Here is a 24122-nt window from a genome sequence, read left to right as displayed (position 1 = left end):
TGGTATACGTACATAGATGTAAATGCCACCCCCATACACAAAGAGACACAGAGACATTGAGAGAGAGAGACACACACACAGAGACACAGAGACAGAGACACACACACACACACACACACACACAGAGAGAGAGAGAGAGAGAGAGAGAGAGAGAGAGAGAGAGAGAGAGAGAGAGAGAGAGAGAAAATTTAAGACCCAAAGCTCAGGACAAGGTAATTAGTTGGAGGTAGTTACCACATGACAGGATAGACTTCTGGAATGTTCCTTTTATCTTGTGGCACATATGTGGGCTTCAAGTCTCATTTGTGGGATTGAAGTGGTTGGTCTTCATTATTTCTCTTTCCCCAAAGAATGAATTGCCACACTGTAGTCAATGGACAAAGGATGCTGTGTGTGATGTCCACTTCGGGATGGAGACAGAACACCCTGAGACTAAAAAGACAAAGAAGGCGTGGCTGAGCTGTTACAGTGCCTGCCCGGCATGCATAAGGCCCTGGCTTCAGTTCCCAGCCTTGCCTAAACTAGCTGTGGTGGCGCACACCTGTCATCCTAGCACTTAGGAGGCAGAGGCTGGACCATTGGACGTTCAAAGTCATCCTCAGCGCTATGCTGAGTTTTATGCCAGCCTGAGATCCTATAGATAAATAAGTAGATAACAAGCAAAGAAAATAAAAACGAAGGTTTTAGAGCCTGGGAGATCAGTTAGGAACACTTACTGCTCTTACAGGAGATCTGACTTCCATCCCCAGGACCCTTGTAGGGCAACTCAACACCACTTGTAACCTTAGTTCCAGGGAATCTACTGACTGCTGAAGGCATATATGCACATGACACAGAAACACACAGACGCACACAGGCACACACACACACAGACAGGTACACACACACAGAACACACACATACATTTTTTTTAATTGTAAATGATGGAGTTAGGAGAAAACCTCAAGTTAGTATGGGGACCAGGTTGTGTCCCTCCACTGGCCCGCTAGACTGTGACGTTGGTGTTCTTGGCTCTGCCCTACTCAGGTGGCCCCAGCTCAGGCCCCTGGCTTTTATGTAACTGTTTCCTGCCTTCATCTTTAACTCACTGAGAATGACTCGGCTGCCATACAGCAGAGATGGCCGCTGCCTGCTACCACCCCAGGTCTCAGGAAGGGCCGAGGGCATCTCTGGCAAGAAGTCCCTCAGCTGCTGGCCTCCTGGTGGCTCTTTGGTTTCATTCTTGAGTCAAACCTTCTATTTTCTGTCTCTGTAACCCTTCCATCCCAGCACCTCTTGGGCTGTTTAAGTCCTCCCATGAGTTCCTGCTGGTGCCCACAGCCAGTCTCTTCCTGGCATTTATCACTAAACTGAAATGTATATTGGCTTATTAATTAATTAATTAATTAATTAATCAGTCATTGTAATTTACTGTTTCCACAACGAGAGGCTTTGGTATTGATCTCCTTAACAAGGTCAATACATGATATGCCAATGCCAACAGGAACAAGTGACAGGTCACTTAATGGCTCTCCCACGAAGCCAAATATTTTCACCGATTAGATTAGGGAAAGCCATTTTTAGTGTCTGCAGCCGAGGCAACCATGATCCATAGTTAATTGTATCCACTGGCGGTGACTGTTCTGTAAAGATCCGGGTTGTCTTAACTTTTTGTGACATTTCTAATAACAACTTTGTAAAGGTAATAGGGGGAGAAAAAGTCCCGCTGCACTCTTGCGAAGGTTAGATTTCAAAAGAATATTTAGCTGACACTTAACATTAAATCATTTGAAAAGAGGAAATAGGTACAATTTTCTTGCAGCCTTTTAAAGAACGTTTCCAATTATCAACTAAGTGTAATCAGTAGGAAATAAAAGTCATTTAAGTTGAACAGAAGTTTTTGAAGCTCAGAAAATGGGGGATTTAACTATCAGTGTGGTTCTGCAAGAGATGGGTTCTAGTTCGTTGGGTCCAGCCGGGAGACACATCCAGAGGAAGAGAAAGATTTGTGAACGGGAGAGGTCATTTGGAAGAGAAGTGAAGAACGATTTGTGTGTGTGTGTGTTTTTAAATGATGGTAACATTTTAAAAAGCGCTACTTTGTTTCAGGTGAAAGCTCGCTTGATGAAGATGGGGCACCTGAACTCAATGAACATATTTCTTAGACAAGAAATTGACAGGATGCAGAAAGTCATCTCAATCCTCCGCAGCAGCCTGAGTGACCTCAAACTGGCTATCGAAGGAACGATCATCATGAGTGAGGTGGGTGAGCCCACATATGTGTGAGCTCCTGCGTGTTGAGGGCAGAGGGCAACTTCATGTCTCAGACACCTTCATTTGTGAGGCAGGGCCTCTCCCTGGGTCCTGGCTGTCCATGTTAGGCTGGGGTAACTGGCCAGTGACCTCTGGAGATCCTCCTGCCTCTCCCTCCCTCATACTGGGATTGTAATTGTGTCTCAGCACACCCAGATAGTTTTATGTGTGTTCTGAGAATCTCAGGGCCTCATGCTCACAAGGTTTACCAACTGAGCTATCTTCCCAGCTCCCCAGGAATATTTCCTATTCATGTATTTTTAAAACCATTATCTTTAATATATATGCATGTATATATATATATACATGCATATATATGCACTTATGTGCATGTATATATACATATATATGCACATAGACATGCATATATACATATATATGCATACAAACATTATTATATAATATATATCCATATATATTATATATATATATAAAGTGTGTGTGGTTTTTGCCTGCATGTAAGTATATGTACTATATATGTATAGAACCCACTGAGGCCAGAAGACCTTAGAACTGGAGTTACAGAGAGTTGTGAGCCACTGTGTGGATACCAGGAACTGAGCCCAGGTCCTCTGCAAGAGCAGCCAGTGCTTTTAACAGCCCAGGAACCTCTCTAGCCCATAAAACCACTATTTTAAAAAGATCTTATTTTCCATTTGAATCGTATATGTGTCTGAGTGTTTGTGTGTAGTATGTGCACACACGTGCAGGTACCTGTGGCTATGAAGAAGAGGGCATATGATCCCCAAAGCTGGATTTACAGGCAGTATTGAGCTGCCTGGCATGGGTGTTGGGAGCCAACTTCAGGTCCTCTGCAAAGAGCAACGTGTGATCTTAGTCACTGAGCCACCTCTCTAGCATCCTGGGTCACGTGTTTCACCCTTGTCGTCTTCAGAACTTGAGAGATGCGTTGGATAACATGTATGATGCTCGTATACCTCAGCTTTGGAAGAGGGTGTCCTGGGACTCCTCCACCCTGGGCTTCTGGTTCACCGAACTTCTGGAAAGGAACGCCCAGTTCTCAACATGGATATTTGAGGGGAGGCCTAACGTGTTCTGGATGACCGGGTTCTTTAACCCCCAAGGTAGGCGGTGCTCACAGGAGAAGGCTAACTTGGAAGTTTACCTGCAACTGAGTGGCAGCATTGCATGCTGAATGTATACTCCATAAAGGCATGTGGTCTTATAGCTGGTGGGTGCTGGGAAGAGCCTCTCAGAGTTCCAGGAATATACACAGTCCTTTGAAATCCTTCTTGTCACATTCCCCCAACAGTGCAATGGCCAAACCCTCCCTTTTCTTGTTCGCCCACATGACCAAACCGTAGACCGGTGGTGAAAGGGTTAGTTTTACCTGTTGATGGGGAAGCCAAGACAGGATTAAGGATACGGGTCATTCGGGTCATTCGGGAATGTGCTTGAGGGCCAGAGTTAGATTCTCAGCACCTACGTCAGCAAATCTGGGCCTGACAGTTCTGGAGGGAGGTTTCTGAGATGGGAGGATCTTGGGGCAGGGCTTGCTGGCTAGCCAGGCTAGTCAAATCAGCAAGCCCCAGGTACAGAGACAGACTTTATCTAGGAGAGAAGGTAGAGAGAGGGCTCCACAGTTATGATCAATGGCAGCTCTTGCAAAGGACCCAGGTCTGGTTCCTGGCACCTACACATTGCTTCACAACCATTTGGAACTCTAGTTCCAGGGCATCTGACATCTGTAAGCTCCAGGCACACATCTGATTTGTGTGTGTGTGTATGTGTGTGTGTGTGTGTGTGTGTGTGTATATATATATATATATATATATATATGTATATGTATATGTATATGTACATGAATATACACACACATACATGTATATGAGCATTCAAGTACATAAAATATAAGTAAACAAACCCTTAAAAGGCTTACCAATAATGTGGAGCTAAAGGAAGATTCCTGACGCTGGCCTCTGCCCTCCCTTACAAACACTCACACATGATGCACCATCACACGTGCCCACAAACAACAAATAAGAGGTAATGAAGAAAATAAAGCCCTCATTGTGAGATTCCAGAAGGGTGTGCCCCAAACTGCCTATTGGGGTTAGAAAATCAGACTTGAAAAGCTGAGTGAGCTTGTGGGAGGGGGCAGGGGGGGGTTCCCGTCTCCCAGAAGGTGCTTGGCTGTTTTGTATCGGCCATCCTTCTGTTGTAGAAAAATCCTACAAGAAAGTTGCTGGTTTGGTGCCATGGAGCTTGTAAGGTCTGTCTTACCACAGTGCAGGCAATGTAACTGCAAATTGTTCTCAGCTAGAGGGAGGGATTGGGGTGTCTTTACACTCAGCACCCCATACCTTCATCAGCCAGAAAGTTTTGAAGTTCACTCTTATTGGTTTTAGAGGAACCGTTGTTACTCTCAGCAATACGGGTAAATCTCATAAAGATAATGTTGAGTGAAGGCAGCTGGATGAAAGGCGCAACAGGCTATAGGAGCCAAGGATGGGCTCTGTGGATGCAGGGTGTCTCCATGGATGCAGGGTATCACAGTGGATGCAGGGTGTCCCCATGGATGCAGGGTGTCCCCATGGATGTAGGGTGTCCCCATGGAAGAAGGCACAGCAGGACCTCCTGGGGTCTGAGATGCACTGTTTCCCTGCATGGCTCCTTCCCTGGTGACAATTTCCTAAGCTATATGTTCTATCTGGTCAGCTACTTCTTATAAATGGAACTTAAATAACTACCATGCCTTTAAAGTGTGTATTCACGTGCCCTCTGTACATAGACTTTCATGTGTTAGATGCATATTCTTTTAAAAATCAATAATTACATGTGTGTGTGGATGCAAGAGAGAGAGAGAGAGAGACAGAGACAGAGAGAGACAGAGGGAGCACATGGGGCTGGGAGTCAGAGGACAGGCTTTGTGGAGTTGTTTCTTTCCTTCTATCTTTATGTCAGTTGTGAGGATTGAACTCAGGTTATCAGGCCTGCCCAGCAAGTGCTGGACCCACTGAGCCATCTTGCCAGCCCTGCTGCACACATTTCCAATTGCCTTAACACCTTCTGGATTTATAGCACCAACCATGTGAATTCCTACCTTCACAAGAACTTACATGTGGTAGTAGATCCAGGGGATCGGATGCCCCATTCTGACATCCACAGGCACTGCACGCATGCACACAGACACAGATGTACTCAGAATTAAAATATAAAAATAAATATTTTAAAGACTTATTTTATATGCGTGTGCGTGGGCATGAGTGTATGGGTGTGCACCACGGGTGTGCAGACGCCAGAAGAGCGCTGGGTCATCTAGGGCTGGCATTACAGGCAGTTAGGAGCCACCCAGGGTAGGCGCTGTTCACCACACCTGGGCCTTCCACAGGAGCAGCAAGTGTGGTTGAGCACCGAGAAATCTCTACAGTCGCTAAATTCTTCTTAAGGATGTTTGAGTTTTTAGATGTGCATTTTAGTATTGCCCACCAGTAAGACAAAGCCCCTTCGTTCTTTTTCCTTCTACGTCCATGCGACTTTTGTATTTTCTCTCAGGGCTGCACCTTAGAAAGTCCACACTGAATTCAAGCCAACACTACCCTTTCCAGACACGCACAGCCACCCACACCCACACCCTTATCTGTGATTGATTTCTGCTTTGTTGCTTAGAAGCCTGGGGGTCACCTCTTTGTACACAGCAATCGAGTCCTGGCTTCCTTTTCCTCCTCTTGACACAAGGGACAAATTACTTTCCTGTTCCACATCACTTGGCCACATCTGAAAAACAGGGAGCTCCTTGCCCTACCCCTACGCCTGTCTGATGTGAATCTGCAGGCAGTGTCCAGGCTGATAAGGATGCTTTGATATTAACAATAGTTCCTTTGGTATCAACTCATCTCCTGATTGTGGGTCTTCTTCCGTAGCCACTATGATAAACACCAGCTTATTCTTTTCTCTCAAAACATTTAAGTAAGTGGTTTTAAAAATAACAGTCCCAGGTTTAAGTAAAACACAGCGCTGTCTGCAATGAGGCCAAAGTGTCATCACAAGTAGGAGGAGCCTAGAGCCTGGCAAGATGGCAGCTCAGAGTAAAGGCACTTGTGGCTAAGGCTGGTGACCTGAGTTCAAATCCCAGAACCCAAAGTGTAGGAAGAGAATAAATTCCAGTTAGTTACCCTTTGTCCTCCACATGTGTGCTGTGACGTGCAAGCACCCCACCCCCACAATAAATAAGTAAATGTAATGAATAAAAAATAAATTTATCCACATGTGAATATTTTTACCACCATATAATGTCTATGGTATCTTACATTGTCTGGGGTATTTCCCATTAGGCCCCTTCTTCTGTGGCTTAGGTGACTTTGAGATCCATGATGCCACAAGGACAGGTGACATCCTTTATTACACACACACACACACACACACACACACACACACACACATACACACATGCATATGCACACACATACATACACATATGTGCACACAGACACATATACACATATACACACATGTGCACACAGACATATACACACACATGCATATGCATACACACATATACAGACATACACACCTACACATATACACACATATACATACATACACACACATGTACACACATGCATACACATGCACACACATGCACACGTGCACACATGCAAATATATCCACCCCAACATACACAGACATATATGCATACTTCTCATACACACACACACACACACACACACACACACACACACACCAGCATCCTAGCCAGCACTGCTTGCACTTGCCTTGTTGTTGTTGATTGGGGTCAGCACACTTGGAGGGGCTGCGTCAGACACCACAGAGCCTCACCTGGTATTTTCAGGCCCCCTTCAAGATGATTTCTGTAACATTTGATGAGCTCAGCCATGCAGACAATTAGACTGGAAGATGAAAATGGTCATGCACTCGGCCTCGGTGACCCTGTGCTGTTTGTTTCAGCCACACGGCTCCTCCTTTGGTGTGTGCACTTACCTTCCAGCAGACTCTGCAGACCCAGAGGGCTTTTGTCTTCCGCTAGTGTTGCCTGGCAGACTTGAACCTGTGGACTTCTCACTCTCTCTAAAGCTGTGCTTCTCATGCCCACAAAGGAATCTTTGGCTGCCCACCCCACCCCTGTGTACCATTCTCAGGGTGCCATGTGCACATGATTTGGCTTCTGGTGTGTGTGTGTGTCCCCTACATGTAGGGATGTGTCTAAACTAATAGGGATAAGCCATAGGGAGGCAGCTGTCAAGCTAAACCGTTGACTCCTTTGTGACACCTTCTAATTAATAGCAGCCTTTTGTCACTTGATGCCGGGAGTGACTCATGTGTGCTAATGACATGATGGTGGAGGCCGGGCATGCTCCCCAGGCCTTGCACCTCTGTATTAGATCGAACCCTGCAGCAACAATCATTTTCCAAATGCTTAAATCAGTCTGGAGCCTGGTGCCATTTAGATACCAATCCCCCCAAGCCCCCCTCCCGTGTCTCCCTAAGCCATAGCCGTCTGTTGTAGCAGATATCGCTACCACCGTATTCACCAACATGAATCAAGATTTCTCACTTAGAGGGACTGGTGCTGAAGCAAGGAGATGGGTCATTTTGTCCTGTTATGTTGCCTCGTTTCCCTCCTCCTCCCCTCCCACCCCCTGTGAGTGTGTGTGTGTGTGTGTGTGTGTGTGTGTGTGTGTGTGTGTGAGTGTTTGGAGCAATGCCACCAACCGGCTACAATTTCTGAATGCTCATTTTGAGAACAGCCCTAAGAGTTGCTGTTTGTCAAGGTGGAAAAGTGGGCCAAGGGTTAATAGATGTTCAGGATTGGAAAGGAACCAGGAAAAACTCTCTGCCTCGTGCCAGTTATTTGGCTTTTTCCTCTGGTATTACTTATGACCCTGCCTCCCCCCTTCTCTTTCTGGGACCCATGTTTTCTTGCTCTCCCTCTCCCGAGCTGTTTGGTGGTGGATTCAGGTTTGTGTGCTCTGGAGGAGGGTGCTCAGGGGAACTGCAGACTCCCCTTGAGGGTGACTCAGGGGGAGAATTACCAGGTTGTGTATCTGTCTGTGTGACCAATCAAGGCCAACAGCCAATGCAGGAAGTCCTGACTGGCCACACAGCCATACCTGTGAGAAAGGAGGCTGAGCCCACAGGCAGAGCCTGCCTGGGAAAAGCCACAAAGAGGGCTGGCTGGGGCAAGAAGGGTGCCTGAGTTTTTCAGAACAGTAGGGGAACCCACTCTACTAAGCGAAAAGCCTTGTCAGGGGTAACAGGCAGTTCTGCCCTGCCTTCGCATGAGAGGAGACTTTAGCTACCAGCCTTGCTCATAGTCAGCTACACCTCTTAAAATTCTAGCCTCAAATATGGCTGCCAACTGTCTAGGCCCTTGTAATTTGGTCAGCCATCAGAAACCACCAAAACCACTTTCTTCAAGGCCACCCCAGTTAATGACATTTCTGCTAACTTTGTTCCCTTGGCTGAAGCTAGGATGGCAAGTCTGAAGGCTCGCCCTCCCTCCCTCCCTCCCTCCCTCCCTCCCTCCCTCCCTCCCTTCCTTCCTTCCTTCCTTCCTTTCCTTCCTTCCTTCCTTCTTCCTTTCTCCCTTCCTTCCTTCCTTCTTCCTTTCTCCCTTCCTTCCTTCCTTCTTCCTTCCTTCCTTCCATCCTTCCATCCTTCCTATTTTATGTGTGTGTGCCACATGCATGCTAGTGTCCACACAGAGTCAGAAGAAGCCATCTGATACCCGTCTTGAAGCTGGAGTTAAAGACAGTTACGAGTCACTCATTGTAGGTTCTAGGAACCGAACTCCGGTCCCCCGGAAGAGCAGTAAGTGCTGTTAACTGCTGAACCATCTCTCTGATTCCTGGAAACTATTTTAGACCTTGGCTTCCTTCCTCCACTTCCTTGGTTCCCTTCTTGTGCCAGCCCCCTCCCCCCAAGCCCTCGTTGTGGCTTTTCCCAGGCAGGCTCTGCCTTTGGGCTCAGTCTCCTCTCTCACAGATGTGGCTGTATATCTGTCTCTGTGACCCACTCAATGCCAACTGCTGATGCAGGAAGTCCCAACCTCCAGTGACCTCCAGAATGCACAACCTGGTAATCCTCCCCCACCCCCTCCCCCCAGCCATCTTCACAGGGAGTCTGCAGTTTCCCTGAGCACCCTCCTCCAGAACACACAAACCGGGACCCTCCTCCAAACAGCTTTGGAAAGGGAGCAGGAAAGCATGGGTCCCAGAAAGAGAAGGGGGTCATAAGTAATATCAGGGGAGCCAGAGGTCAAGCCAGAGGAACCCCAAATGGCTGGCTGCATTTCTCAGGAAGATCCCAATTGGAATAGAAGTCTCAGGGGTGCAGGTGGGAACTTGACGGATCAGATTTTGAGATGAGTGAGAGGGGAGGAAGAAAAGAATGGACGGAGGGAGGGAGGGAGGGAGGGAGGGAGGGAGAGAGAGAGAGAGAGAGAGAGAGAGAGAGAGAGAGAGAGAGAGAGAGAGAGAGAATGTGTACGGATGATATGGCCAGTACTCTTAAGAAATAATCAGACTTTGAAGAAAAGAAATACACTGTAAGATGGAAGGATTTGTTTTCTCTTTAAATGATAAGAGAAGCCTGTTCAAATACTGGTGGATCGAGGGAGGAAAGGACAGACAGACAGGCAGACAGACAGACACACACACACACACACACACACACACACACACACACACACATGAGAGAGAGAGGGGGGGAAGGGGGAGAGGGAGAGAGAAAGGGAAAGGGGGAGAAGGAGGGGGAAGGGAGAGAGAGTCTACACACACACACACACACACACACACACACACACACACACACGAGAGAGAGAGAGAGAGAGAGAGAGAGAGAGAGAGAGAGAGAGAGAGAGAGAGAGAGAGGGGGGGGGGGGGGAGAAAGGGGGAAGGGGGAGAAGGAGGGGGAAGGGAGAGAGAGTCTACGGATACCAGCAGGGGGTTAGAAAAGGTGGGAGGGATGTGTGTGTCACAGTGGAGAGACTGTGCAGAGCAGGCAGAATGGTCCCTGGCCACCTCTCCCACTGTAACAAGCACAGCAAGGAAGGAGTGACTGACCATAGATGCTGCGCTGAGTGGTTTTAAGCCAACTTGACACTGTCATTTGAGTGGAGGGAACCTCAATTGAGAAAATGCCTCCATAAGATTGGGCTGTAGGCAAGCCTGTAGGGTACATTCTTAGTTAGTGATTGATGGGGGAGGGCCCAGGCCATTGTGGATGGGGCCACCCCTGGGCTGGTGATCCTGGGTTCTATAGAAAAGCAGGCAGTGTAAACCAGTAAGCAAACCCTCTCCATGGCCTCAGCATCAGCTCCTGCCTCCTGGTTTCTGCCCTGTTTGAGATCCTGTCCTGACTTCCTTCAGAGATGAACAGTGATGTGGAAGTGTAAGCCAAACAAACCCTTTCCTCCCCAGCTTGCTCTTTGGTCCCAGTGTTTCCTTAATAGAAACCCTAACTAAGACAGATGCTCACAGTAGATAACTGTAGGCTTGGTGCTAAGAGGTTAAGGGAGCTTTCTGGCCTCCATTTAAAGGAATAGACAAGCTTATCTTGGGAGTGAGAAAATGTTGGAGGCAGGAATTTCACGAAAGAGATGGAAGCTGGGGACAGGGCAGGACATCAGGTGGCTTTGGCATCCTCCAGCAGTGAGGCTCTGCTGTAAGAAGGGAGCTCCTGGGTTTACCTGTGTCTGGGGTGTTGCCCGGTGTGCAGTGGAAAGGAACGAGCCGATGAGGCAGGGAAGAAAGAGGGTACAGTTCATGAGGTACAGATGCTGTGGTCTGGGCAAGCAGGATGGCTCAAGGGCACCAGGAAGGTACTTGCCACCAAGCCTGTTGACCTGACTTTGGTCCCATGGTAGAAGGAGAGAGCTGATTGAAGTTGTCCTTTGACTTTTACACACACATCACAGCATACTTGTGCCCCCCCTAAAAAAGTCAGTAAGTGTCAACACCATGATGTCAAGGATGGAGAGGCCATCCTGCTGGATAGGACACTGAGGAGGAACATGGAGACTGAGGAGATGGCTTAGTAAGAGCCCAAGATACAGCCATACAGACCTGAGATCTGAGATCCCACAAAGGAAGCTGAGTGCCTGGGCACAGAGCTGTAATCCCAGCCTGACTCAGGGAGTGGAGACAAGGAGCGTCCCTGGGGCTTGCTGGCCAGCTAGTCCAGCTAAATAATGAACTCCAAGTTCAAGGGAGAAAGATCCTGTTTCAAAACGTAAGGTAAAGAGCCATTGAGGGAGACTCCTGGCATTGCCCTCTGGCCTTTGCATGCACACACATGTACATTTGCACTCCCCAAACATGTCCACACGTACATATCACACACACATGCACACAGACACAAAGTGGATGTTGATGGGATGATCAATGGCTGGGGACAGCAGGCAGGAATGGCGAAGAGAGGAAGGACCCGTCACCACAGCCTGTGGTTGTCAAGGCAGCAGAGAGGTCCTCGTGATGGGTGGAGGGATGACTGGGAAGTGCTTATGTGTTCAGTGTTGATTCCAGTAAAGACAAAAAAAGTATTTGTGTGGAAATAGAACCATGCCCGAGGGCATGATGGGAAGGTTTGGGAGGGAGAGAATCCTTGGGACTGGAGGGGGTTGAGGGAAAACCGGAAGGCAGTGTCAGGAGTTACACTTCTGCACACCAGCCACTTGGGGCGGAGGGCCCCAGCCCTCCCCTGTGTTTGTGGGTCCGACAGAGCCTGTCACTTGGATGAATGACACCACAGAGCGCCTGTGAATCTCCAGAGACCCCCACAAAGAGCCAGCTCATCCTACTGACAGCCCTCCAGACAGTTCACTTGTTCTTGGAGGCCCTCCCTCCTCTCCCCGCCATCAAACTAGTTCTTAAGACAAATGTGGGTCAATGGCTGGCAAGTGCCCTGTCCTGAGAGTGCCTTTGACAGAGTGGCAGTTCTCAGGCCTGTCCTCCACAGCACAATCACCTGGGACATTTTTAATACATACTAATGGCTGGGGCCCAAAACCAATCATGTTCCTACTCTCCAGGGTTAAGGCCTTCAGACTCAAATGGAGAGCCTCCATGATCAGTTTCTTAAACACTCCTGTAGTTGTTCTAGTGTGACAAGAACCTTTACCTCAGCTCCCCGATGCCTGACATGTGGTCCTCACGAGGCCGCTGCTGCGTCAGAACCTTTGCATTAACTGGAGTCCTTTTCCCAGATGACTCCCGGGATCATTAAACTTCGAGAGAAAGGACTGGGGAGATGGGTCAGTCAGTAAACTGCTCGCCAGCCAAGCAGGAGGATCTGACTTCAGATCCTCAGGGCCTGTAAAAACCTAGGTGTGGCTGCATGCAGCTGGGATCCAGTGCTGGGGTGGGAGAGACAGATGGGACCTCGATGGTCAGCCGGTTGGACCAAATCGGAGAGCTCCAGGAAAAGTGCGGTCAGAGTGCGATCACAGAAGACTTGTGACTTCAATCTCGAGCTTACAGAGTGAGTTCCAGGACAGCCAGGGCTACACAGAGAAACCCTGTCTCAAAAACAAAACAAAACAAAACAAAAAAATTCTCGAGCTTTCAAATATCTGCCTGTGCATGTATGCATGCACATGCATACACACACATATGCATGCATGCATACATGCACACAGACATATACAAAGGCACACACACACATATGAGTACATACATACCCATGCATACACACACATATACATATATGCACACATGCACACAGACATGTGCAAAAGTGCACACACACATACAGGGTGCACTTATACCCCTGCATGCACACACACATACATGCATGCACACATGCACACAGACATGTGCAAAGGCACACACACACACAGTAGCTTGAAAGAAACTCTGTTACTGCACTGTGGATTCCAGCAGTTCAGACTTCATGGCTCTGGACCAAGCTGCCCTAGCTGTTTCCAACACCCACATCACAGCATCTAGCATATACCCCTGAAAGGTGCGCAGTGCATGTTCATTCAGCTCGGCTGACCAACCTCATCCTTGTCTAACGATTTCTGTCTTTTTATTTAACTTACCAATGAACCACATTTGCTCCTCATTTGGGGGAAAAACTGCCTGTCATAAACTCATGGCAGAGACATCACTTCTAATCTCGGAAGGTGCTGTGGGGAGGCGTGGCAACTGTTTAGACAGGAAATAACTGTGCAGGCCAAGGCCCATTACAGGAGGACTGCTTCATTCATTGAATAAAGAAGAAAAAACCACCTGGGGGCCTGGGGAGATGGCTGTGTTGGTAAGGACCTGAACTCAGGTCCCTAGCACCTATGTAAAAGTCAGTTACATACCCATAACTCCAGCACTCGTTGGCCAGCTGTTCTAATTGAATTGGCAAGCTCTTCATTCAGTGATAGGCCCTGATTCAAAAGTAAACAGACAAACATATATGCATCACACACACACATATATATGAGGTATATTGAGGGAGATTGCCGATGTTGAAGTCTAGCAAACAGGCACAACATGGACATCTTTCATTCTCTCTGTCTCTGTCTGTCTCTGTCTCTGTCTCTGTCTCTCTCTCTCTCTCTCTCTCTCTCTCTCTCTCTCACACACACACACACACACACACACACACACACATATACACACACACACGCCCACCTGCTCCTGACACAGGACCATCATTACAGAATGCTAGCCAGTTCTCTGTAAAGCTGAGAAACACAGCCTCCCTGCTCAGCTGCTGCTTCCAGCTTTTCTAGGACCCTGTAGGGAATACCACTTAAAACACACCACGTCTCTCCTTAGGCCAGCTGATTGCACGAGTCAAGCTCTGAAATCAGCTTGCTTCAGAGTCAGACTGCTCCTGTTCTAGGAATTCAAACATAGCGAGTATTGCTTCGGAGCCGACTTTCCACAGTAGAATTCTAGATTAATAGTGGGGGGGCTTTAAAAAATAATGAATTTGACAAGTGTTTTAAGAATTCATCATGCTTTATGAATTTGATGGGAAGAATTATTTGAGCGTCTCATTTAGACCACATGTAACTCCTGTGGTTAGTCAAGTCCCCCGTTTGTCATGTGGGTGGTTTAAATCTCACGAAGAATAGGTTATTGCTGTTGAGGTCTCGCCCTGACTGACTTTTTGTTTTTCCTCTCAAGCACGGGAACATATGAATCACTTTCAGAATGATTACAACTAAATGCACGTCTAAACAAAAGTGTTTGATTTTTCTCAAGCCTTTGTGAAGGAAACTATATCAATAGTCCTCCAAGAAGTTATGCAAGTAGCAGAAAGAGCAGCTTGTAGTTTCATTAGGCTTGACATCTATCTCCAACAGAGACAGCCATTCATTTTTTAAAAGTCCAACAATTAATGCCTCAGTAGATTCAGTACATTTCGAATGTGACAAGATTGTGTCCTTTATAGGAAGTCAGTGGGAAGCGACGGAGCCTGAAAAAGCGGCCAAGGTTGCAGCTTAGTTGGCGGGGTACTCGTGTCGCACGCACGGCGTCCTGGGTTGGAGTCTCGATACTACATAAAATGGTTTTAGAGGAGGGAAACAGAAGGGTTGGAAGCTCAAGGAAGGTCACTCTCTGCTACGTGTGACATCTGAGCCTGGCATGGGATGATGAGACACTATCTCAAGTGGACAGGAGAATAGATAGACATATTATAGACAGACAGATTGAAAACGCATGCATCCTCTCTCCTCCACGTTCTCTGAGTAGGGATGGCTCAGGAACCATTCTCGGCTCTTACTCCAGGTCTCAACACTGCCTTTCTGTCGAGAAATGATCCTGTGTACTGGATTGTTGTCCTGCTGGCATTCAGAGTGCCCAAGCCCAAGCATCAGGGAATCTGCCTTTGGAGTCTGGACAGCGAGTGTACGCATGCTCACTAATAGAGACCAGACAGGAAATGGTATCTCTTAACAGCACAGGAGTTTTTGCGGCACTTTCTGATAATGACTAAAATCGTAGAAGCAGAAAAAAGATATTAAAAGGGAATTGCGGGTGGGGGGGGCAGTTTCTTTTGTCTTCAGATACCTCTGGCCTGACCCTGAAAGCCATACTGGGTGAGGCCAATTTGCAGTTTAGTCATGACTTAAGATGTTACATGGGAAAAGAATATCAACTCCTCAGCTGGTTCAGAGAGAAGGTTAGAAGGAGGCACACTATGACCCCGTATCTTCACAACATCAGAGGTGAATTTTAAAATACCATAAGCTAAGGTCATTTTAACTCCAGGCACTCAAGCTGGATACACAGTGTCTAACAGACACAGGGATAAACACTGTGTGTTGAATTATAAAAATGATGTTTTCACCGGGAGAGATGGCTTGGCAGCCAAAGTCACTGGCTGCTCTTGCAGAGGACCCGGGTTCAACTCCTAGCACACCTACATTGTAGCTCACAACCATCTTTAAATACAGTTCCAGAGGGTCTGATGTAATATTCTGGCCTCTGGGTATGCCAGGACACATTGTATGGTACACTTAAAAACATGTTGCCAAAACACTCATACAAATAAATAAATCCAAAAATGACATTTTCATTGACTGATTAGAAGGATGTATTATTGGGTTGTTACTTTACTCATATATATATAATATATTAATAACATATTACTCAGTCATATATATATTTGACCTACAAACACATGAAATGTCTTGTTACTCAAGTGTGGGAGATCTCCCAGCGTTGTAAGATGAAAGTGAGAAGCTAAAGAGGTGGCTCAGGGGTTAAGCACACTGGCTACTCTTCCAAAGGACCTGGGTTCAATTCCCAGCACCCACTTAGTGGCTTTCACCCATCTGTAACACTAGTTCCAGGGGATTTGATGTCCTCCTCTTCTGGCCTCCATGGTCACTACATACACACGGCGTAGACTTGTGTGCAGGCCAACTCTCATACACATAAAATCAAAATATGACTGCCTGGTGATTAGATCCCCTTCTGGGACTGCAGGAGGAGCCCAGGCAGTGTCCAGCTGCTGTTGCCAGATGAATTTCCACTGTACTTCCTGATGAGCATAGCTCGCACTGTAAGAGTTCTTTTGGACACTGGTTAATGAGGAGATTGCCTTTTGGAAGAAGGCAGAAGGCTCTCTCTAGTGGCCCAGAGCCTGTTTTAATGGGTGCTTTGAATGGGTGTCCTAATATGCAAATGCAGATAAGTCACTGTCCTCTTCCCACCACCTGAGAAGCAGTGAGGGACCAGTGACATGGCTCTTGGATGAAGGCTCTCGCCACCAAGCCTAACAACTTGAATTAGATCCTGGGAACCGTGTAGTGGAAAGAGGGTCACTCTCTGATGTCCATACACATACCATGGCAGGCATATGCACACTGACTTCTATTCGCGTACTATGATAGGCATGTACACACACACATGCACATAAATAAATAAATAAATATAATACGAATGCATTTAAAGCCAGGCAGTGTGAACTCTGGCCTGAGAAATCCTGCGTCTGCCATTGTACTGGAATCATCCGGAACCCTCTAACCCAGACTCTGTCTCTGTGTCTTCACACATGCTGCTCATGCTGGTCTTGTCCTGTCTCACAAATCCTCACACATCTTTCAAGGTTTGCAACAGGGCTGGGGAGATGTCTAGGCTCCTGAGAATGTATACTGTTCTTACAGAAGACCCGAGTTTGGTTTCCAGCACCCGTGTTGTCCAGCTCTCAGCTGCTTGTACTCCAGCTCCAGTGTGATCTGACATCTCCTGTCTTCTCTCCATACCTCTTATCCCATGATGTGCATACCTGTAAATATAAAACAGTCAAAATATATTGGAGAGAGAGAGAGAGAGAGAGAGAGAGAGAGAGAGAGAGAGAGAGAGAGAGAGCTGCTGTTAACTTCCTTTTTAAAGCTAGGCCTCCCTGGCCTTTGATTGTGACCTGTTAAAGCTCCACCTCACGCCAGAGCAGCATTTCTCAACCTGTAGGTCTCGACCCCTTTGGGAGGCAGGGATCAAGTGACCTTCTCACCGAGGTTGCCTAAGACCATCAGAAAACATTACAGCTCATAGCAGTAGCAAAGCTGCAGTTACAAAGTAGCAATGGAAATAATGTTATGGTTTAGGGGTGGGGTGGGGTTGGGGGTCACCACAAGAGGAGGAATTGTATTAGTGGGTCCCGGCATTAGGAAGGCTGAGAACCACTGGTCTAGGGATAGACTCCCCATTGTGGCCTCTTCCAGTTTGTGCCACCTTGAACTTTGTCACTCTCAAGGGAGCTGACAAATGAATGAATGAATGAATGAACAAGGTCCTTTTCGTGAACCGGAGTCCCTTCATACAGCCAGGCTGGGCACCATTGATTGCTTCCACTCCCAGCATGATTAACATGCATATTAAGGATGCCTTGCAACCTCCCCTCTGTGGTCCTCAGAGGTCACAACAGAGTGCCGGTGATGGGAGCCGGGGATAGAAATGATCTGAACACATGGCATTCACATATCCAATTACCGAAACACAAGCAATTCTAAAAATGAGCACCGAGGTTGTGTACATTCCATATTTTAAACCGAGAGTCACTCCATGATGATTCCACCATTTACATGAAAGCCGAAACACAACCGGTGAGTCACGGGCGGCTTGCGCTCTTTGCCAGCCGGCTTTAAGAATTAGGATTTTTTTTTTCCTGACTGACGTTGAATGCCACTCTCCAGAAAAGGCTTCTCTTATTGGATTGAATGGCACGGTTCTCAGGTATTAACTTTAGAGAATGACCACAGATACAGAGCCGCACATTACCTTAAAAATAACCGCATTATGCACATTAAAAGATGTAGCTCTCCCTTTCCGGTGTGATTGCCTTGTTTGATCAAATTGAAAGTCAGGTTCCTATTATGCTGTTTATGCCTGATTTCCTTAGACTAAATGAAATTGTCCCATTATGGCAAATAGAAGCTTCATAATGCTTTGATTCGAGTTTAATTGGAAGGTTGTTTCTCAGAATATTTTACTATTCCGGTCACACATTGGATATTGTGTTTTCCAATAGGGACCAGGAGCTAGGTCTGAGTTGGAACCCAGGGGACTTCCAAACCCAGGTCCTTCTCTCTTCATCCTCCCTTCATCGCTTCACTGTCCCCATGGAGACAAATGCCAAGTAAGAAGAGCCCCTTGCTCTGCTGTTGTGGTCTCAGGTCCTCCCAGGATGGGCAGGCGATTTAGAGACTGTCCAGATGCCCTTAGTGTTACTTCCTCTGCGTTACTGACGTGGGCTTCATCAAGAGTCTCTCTTTCTCTCTCTCTCTCTCTCTCTCTCTCTCTCTCTCTCTCTCTCTCTCTCTCTCTAGGCTTCCTCACAGCCATGAGGCAAGAAGTGACCCGAGCTCACAAAGGCTGGGCGCTGGACACCGTGACCATCCACAATGAAGTCCTGCGGCAGACCAAGGAAGAGATCATCACGCCCCCAGCGGTAGGTGCCGTGGGCAGGGCTGAGGGTAAGACATTGTCTTTGAGGGCCAGGGGAAGTACAGTAAGCAGGCAAGGCCCTGGGTTCAGTCCCCAGTGCCACAAAAACAAAACAAAACAAAACAAAATTAAAACCTGGCCTTGGCTCTCTCAGTGAAGCCTGCCTGCTCTTCAGAGAGCTTTTTCTCTGTTGTAACTGGACAATCACAAGGCCAAAGCCTCCCCCAGCTGCTGAGTGGGAGGTTAGTGCCAAGGGGTAGTGAGCCCAGGGACTCCATGAGTGATATAGATAGATACATAGATACACACACACACACACACACAAGTTCTGTACATGTTTGCTTAGCTTAGAAGGATCTCCGTGGGTCTCCAGCTCCTGCTCTGGGCTCACAGATTCCCTTGTAGCAGCTACAGGCTGCTGAAATCCACTGACCTGTTGGGAGCTCAGTCCCTACGCCACACCATCCGCCTGTGTATTTTGAGACTCTGCGTGCAGAGTCTGCCATGCTATGGAGGTAGCAGGCCCAAAGCCTTCTGCTTCTTCGACGCAGGCGTGGGCAATTTCTTCAGTGATTTGAAACTGATGTGACAGTCCAGCCTCTCTGCAGGAAGTCACAGGGCTGCAAACGCCATCTCCGAAGCTTGGTGCCAGATCTGACACAGCAGCTCAACAAACTTAGTCTTTCTCCTTTTCTACGGTCCATTCCCTCAACACCGAGGAGACCTGAACACACGAATTTCTGAGCTCTGGACAGTTTTCTGCCACTTTGTAACTGGGGATCTTCCCTCCAGTTACTAGAAAGTTGCTAGGACTCTCCACACACCCCGGCAGTGTATATTTCTTCTACCCCCCACCCCCTTTAAGGTAATCTAGGGTCTCACTGTTATGCGTTCCAAAGTTCTTGTATCTCCTACCTGTTATTACGTGCACACACCCATGTCACCTCCATGTGTGTAGGTATTTCTTATAGCACCTCCTAGCTTCCTGGAACCCCCATCCATATTTACTGTCTGGAATACCAGAGTCTGGGTTACTGAAAGCTTAGAGTGTGTTCCCTCACAGTTAAGGAGTCCTGAAGTCCAAAAGCACTGCAGAGGGCTGGCTTAGCGAGCATGGAGCCCTGGGTTCTATCTCCAGCACCACCTAAGCTGGATGCTGTACCACACCCCTGTAATCTAAACACTTAGGAGACAGAAGCAGGAAGCAGAAGGATCTGTAGTTTAAGGTCAGCTTGGGATACGGGAGACCCTGTCTCAAAACAGAATAAAATAAATCAATGGCCGGCAGGGTTCGTTTCCTCCAGAAGGGAGCTGAGAGACAACCTTACTCTATGACTTTCTCCTGGCTTCTGATGCCCTTGGCAAGATTGGTTGGTTTTGAACAAATCATTCCAATGCCTAACACAACTGTCAGAAGCTTTATATTGCTTTGTGTGTCTCTGCATGACCTGTCCCTACACACACACACACACACACACACAGAGGCCACATTGGATCTAGGGCCTTTCCAGACCCAGCGTGTCTCAGCTAGGGTTTCTAACGCTGCAACAAAACACCATGGCCAAGAAGCAACTTGGGGAGGAAAGAGTTTGTTCACCTTACACCTCCACATTGGTGTTTATCATGGAAGGCAGTCAGGACCGGAACTCAAACAGGGCAGGAACCTGAAGGCAGGAGCTGATGCAGAGGCGTTGGTGGGGTGCTGCTTACTGGCTTGCTCAGCCCCTTTTTTAATTGTAGAACCCAGGATTCCCAGCTCAAGGATGGCATGCTAGGCCTCCCCCCCCCCTTGATAACTAATAGAGAAAATTCTTACAGCTGAATCCCATGGAGGTATCTCCTCAGCTGAGGCTCCTTCCTCTCTGATGATTCTAGCTTGCATCAAGTTGACACACAAACCCAGCCAGTACAGGTGACACTGTTCTACCTGCCCTTGTATCTTCCCACTGTGACTCTTGAGGCCCTTAAATTGCCAGGGTTGTAGAAGAGGTCACATTTAGCTGTAGGATGTTTCCTGGTGGTCACCTTGTTCTGTACATAATTGTCAACCACTAACTGAAGGACTGGAGCTCCTGTGACCTGATGCCCTGCGACTGCCCAGGATCTGGGCGTCAAACCATGTTCTTTGGTTTATGGTTCACAATATATGGCCCTTATGCAGTTAGCACCCTGAGAGAGCCCTGGAAACTTTTTGCAGCTTAATCTCTCTGCCCTTTATTACCATCTACATTTACCTCCCCAGACCCCATCTTCATTAGAAATAGAAAAACGGTCACCATCTTCTACATAAATATACTTTATGGCTCACATGGTCCTCTCCAGCCCTTTCTCGTCTTAATGAATACATGTTCTGTGGCTCCCCCGTGCCTGCAAGATAGAGTTCAGACATTTCAGCTCCGAACACTCGTCTTCCACGGTCAAGTGATACCTCACTTTATTACCTTGGAACCCTCTGTCAGAAAGTAAAGTATTGTCTCCGCCCAGCCTGTCCATCTCTGTGGAGTTGCTCCGGCTTCCTCCTCCTCATTTCCATACACTTCCTGCGGCTCTTCAGGGATCTCTTCAGGCCGTCCCTGCCACAGTCCACTCTCAAGGCTAAAGCCCTCATGACCTCAGTCCAAGGTCACTGCGTTTACCCTCAGAAATCATCACCAGGCAGCTCCACTAACAAATTTCAAGCTGTCACCTTTTCTCGGGGGTCTTGCTTCCTCGGTTTAGAGGTGAGGCCCATAAAGGCAAGTTCGTTTGCAGGGAAGAACATAGGGAGGATAGTTGGTCATCGACAGGGGAGGGCCAACTCTGTCCCACTTTCTCATGTCTACCTTGCTGTACCACCCCAGGCCTCTGGGGGCGCTCTACTCTCATTTCATCACATGGAGGAGGTGGGGTGGGCCTAGGGTTGACTAGATTGACTCAGCGCAAGGTCCCATTGCCAACAGCGCCAAGTCATGGGCTTGCAACAGCTCAAACTGGATTTACAACTCCCCGCAGAGGTGACTTGGCCTTCCTGTTTCCCAGGTGGACCACTCCAGGTTCCAATAACTCAGAGCAGGGCACTCCCGAGGTGCAGTTAGATTCACTGTGTCCCCTGGGAAACAAGGCCAAGGGTTTCCGTGAATGCGATTGGCCCCCTGGCGTTTTCTTATCAGCTAGCACCTTAAGACTGGCTTGTGTTTTCTTTCCGAACTGACAGCCCTCATTACATAAGGGATGCCTAGTTTTCAGCACCTCTCCTTCTCTGTCGCTTGGTCCTCCAGGAAGGCGTGTATATTTACGGGCTGTATATGGATGGAGCATCCTGGGACAGGCGGAACGGGAAGCTCACAGAATCCACCCCGAAGGTTCTCTTCATGCAGCTTCCTGTTCTGCATATTTTCGCCATTAACTCCACGGCGCCCAAGGATCCGAAGCTGTACGTGTGTCCTATCTACAAGAAACCCAGGCGGACTGACCTCACCTTCATCACCGTGGTGTACCTGCGCACGGTGCTGTCCCCGGATCACTGGATCCTGAGAGGGGTGGCCCTCTTGTGTGACATCAAGTAAGTTCATCTCTATCTGCCGTGGGCACAAGGAGAGCCACACAGAAGAAAGCTTGCTACTGAGAGACTCAGACATGCTTATGTCTCCTGCCTGATAGGTGCTTAATTACCCTCCCTCAATTAAACAGTTGACACTTCTCCTATTGCTCGCCTGTCTCTTCCTCCCATATCACTATTCACAGGGCCGTTCCGAATTCACGCGTCTGATTCTAAGAACTCACATTGTGCTGTAATTACTTTCTGAAAGATAAGCCCCTGTCTTCGTGTTAGAATGCTTTTTTAGAAGCCTTGCATTTAAAAAATGGAAAACAGAGTTTTGATCGGATCCCTCCTAAAAGGACCCCAGCGGATAGAAACTTTTTCCTCCAATGAAAAACACTCGTGGGCTGGCAAGATGTCTCAGTGGTGGGCAAAGCACTTGTCACCAAGCTTAACAACAATGAGTTGGATGCCACCCTGGCATCCACACAGTAGAAGGAGAAAAACCACAAGTTGTATTCTGATCTGCGCATATGTTGCTGTGGGGCATGCACATGCACACACACAGATCTATACACAAACAAGTATAGTTAAAATATACAAATAAGTATATTAAACATATCAAATAAATTAAAATTTTAAAATCCCAATAAATAGTCTTCCCATATCTAGGTTTGTTAAAATATTATCCTTTTGAGTTTGTGTGTGTGATAAGTTTATATGTGTATGTGTATGTGTGTGATGTAAGGATGTGTATATATGTGTGTGTGTATTTGTGTGTATAGATAAGTGTGTATGTGTACATGTGTGATATGTGTATGTATGTGTGGCGTGTGTGTATGTTTATATCAGGGACCTGTCAGAAAATCTACTGGGACAATTGATCCTGGAATTTATTGTAATTTTATTTAATATTATTTCATTTTTTGTGTGTAGTAACTTTAAGGCTCAGAGAGCTCTGGCTCCCCGGCTCTCCTACCCAAGCCCAATTCTGTGGGAAATAATGAAACACATATCTAGGTAGCAAATGGAAAAAGCAAAAACAAACTCCATCAAACCAAATTAGGTTACATGCCGAACGTCTTAAACGGCAGAGTCTTTAGAAAGCGATGCGATTTCTTACTCAGTAGTTAGCCTGAAACTCAGTATAAACCTCGATTTCCTGCAGAAGGAAATTGTCAATTTAACAAAACAGATGGGGCCCTCGACTGAAATGTTCAAGTTGCTCCAGGACAGTGAAGAAGAGTCGCTCTGCCGCTCTCCTCATGTGGAGTCGTCTTGCCCGCCCACAGCTACTTCCACAAACTTCATTCTTTCTATTCTGGAGGAGGAGGCGTTCCAAATGACTCCCATTCCTCTCTCCTTCCCTGATCAGAGTCGTGATGGGAGAGCAAGCAAGGTGACCCCGTGCTAACCTCAGAGGAAACTGACATTCCTTCTGGAAGTAGACTATAGTGATAACCTCTGATAAGTCCCTAAAGCTAGTGCGTCCTCTCTGTTGCTGGCCAAAAGCACCTCAGGGGAAGACAGGTTTCATCTGGATTACAGTTCCAGGTCACAAGTCCATCACTGAGGGGAGTCATGGTAGGAACTCGAAGTACAAACCATGCATGATCATTGCCTGCCTCTGTGGCTTCTTCACAGGCTCATGCTTGCTTTAGCTAGTTTTCTCAGACAGCTCAAGACCACTTGCCTAGGGATGGCACCGCCCACAGTGGGCAGATCTCAAAACAAATGTCTATAGACCAGCTTGATAAAGACTCCATGACAGTTTTGTTTGTTTGTTTGTTTGTTTGTTTCAATTTCAGGTGATTCTATGTTGTGTCAAATTGACAGTGAATGCTAATTAGAACAGTAGTCAAGCCCTTGGTCCCTGTGTCTTGGTACTTCCCATGACCAGGACACACACTAAAGTACAGGTGGCACTCCTT

At 47.3% G+C, this 24122-nt stretch overlaps 1 protein-coding gene across 1 annotated transcript in view; it reads left to right on the top strand.

Moving 5' to 3' along the window:
- The window catches only part of Dnah8 (dynein axonemal heavy chain 8), a 253171-nt gene extending 230839 nt beyond the window's left edge, over positions 1 to 22332 (top strand). The window contains exons 90-93 of the mRNA XM_085832623.1: positions 2089 to 2241; positions 3188 to 3377; positions 18554 to 18675; positions 21929 to 22332. Of these exons, the coding sequence (XP_085688749.1) occupies positions 2089 to 2241; positions 3188 to 3377; positions 18554 to 18675; positions 21929 to 22216 (753 nt within the window). The 3' untranslated portion in view covers positions 22217 to 22332. The remainder of the gene's footprint in view (positions 1 to 2088; positions 2242 to 3187; positions 3378 to 18553; positions 18676 to 21928) is intronic.
- Positions 22333 to 24122: the final 1790 nt, after the last annotated feature.

Source organism: Mus caroli, unplaced genomic scaffold (genome assembly GCF_978045245.1).
Source record: "Mus caroli unplaced genomic scaffold, Mus_caroli_1 scaffold_18, whole genome shotgun sequence".
Lineage (NCBI taxonomy): Eukaryota > Metazoa > Chordata > Mammalia > Rodentia > Muridae > Mus > Mus caroli.
Note: the sequence above shows the minus strand (reverse complement) of the source record. Positions and strands in the feature narration are given on the sequence as shown.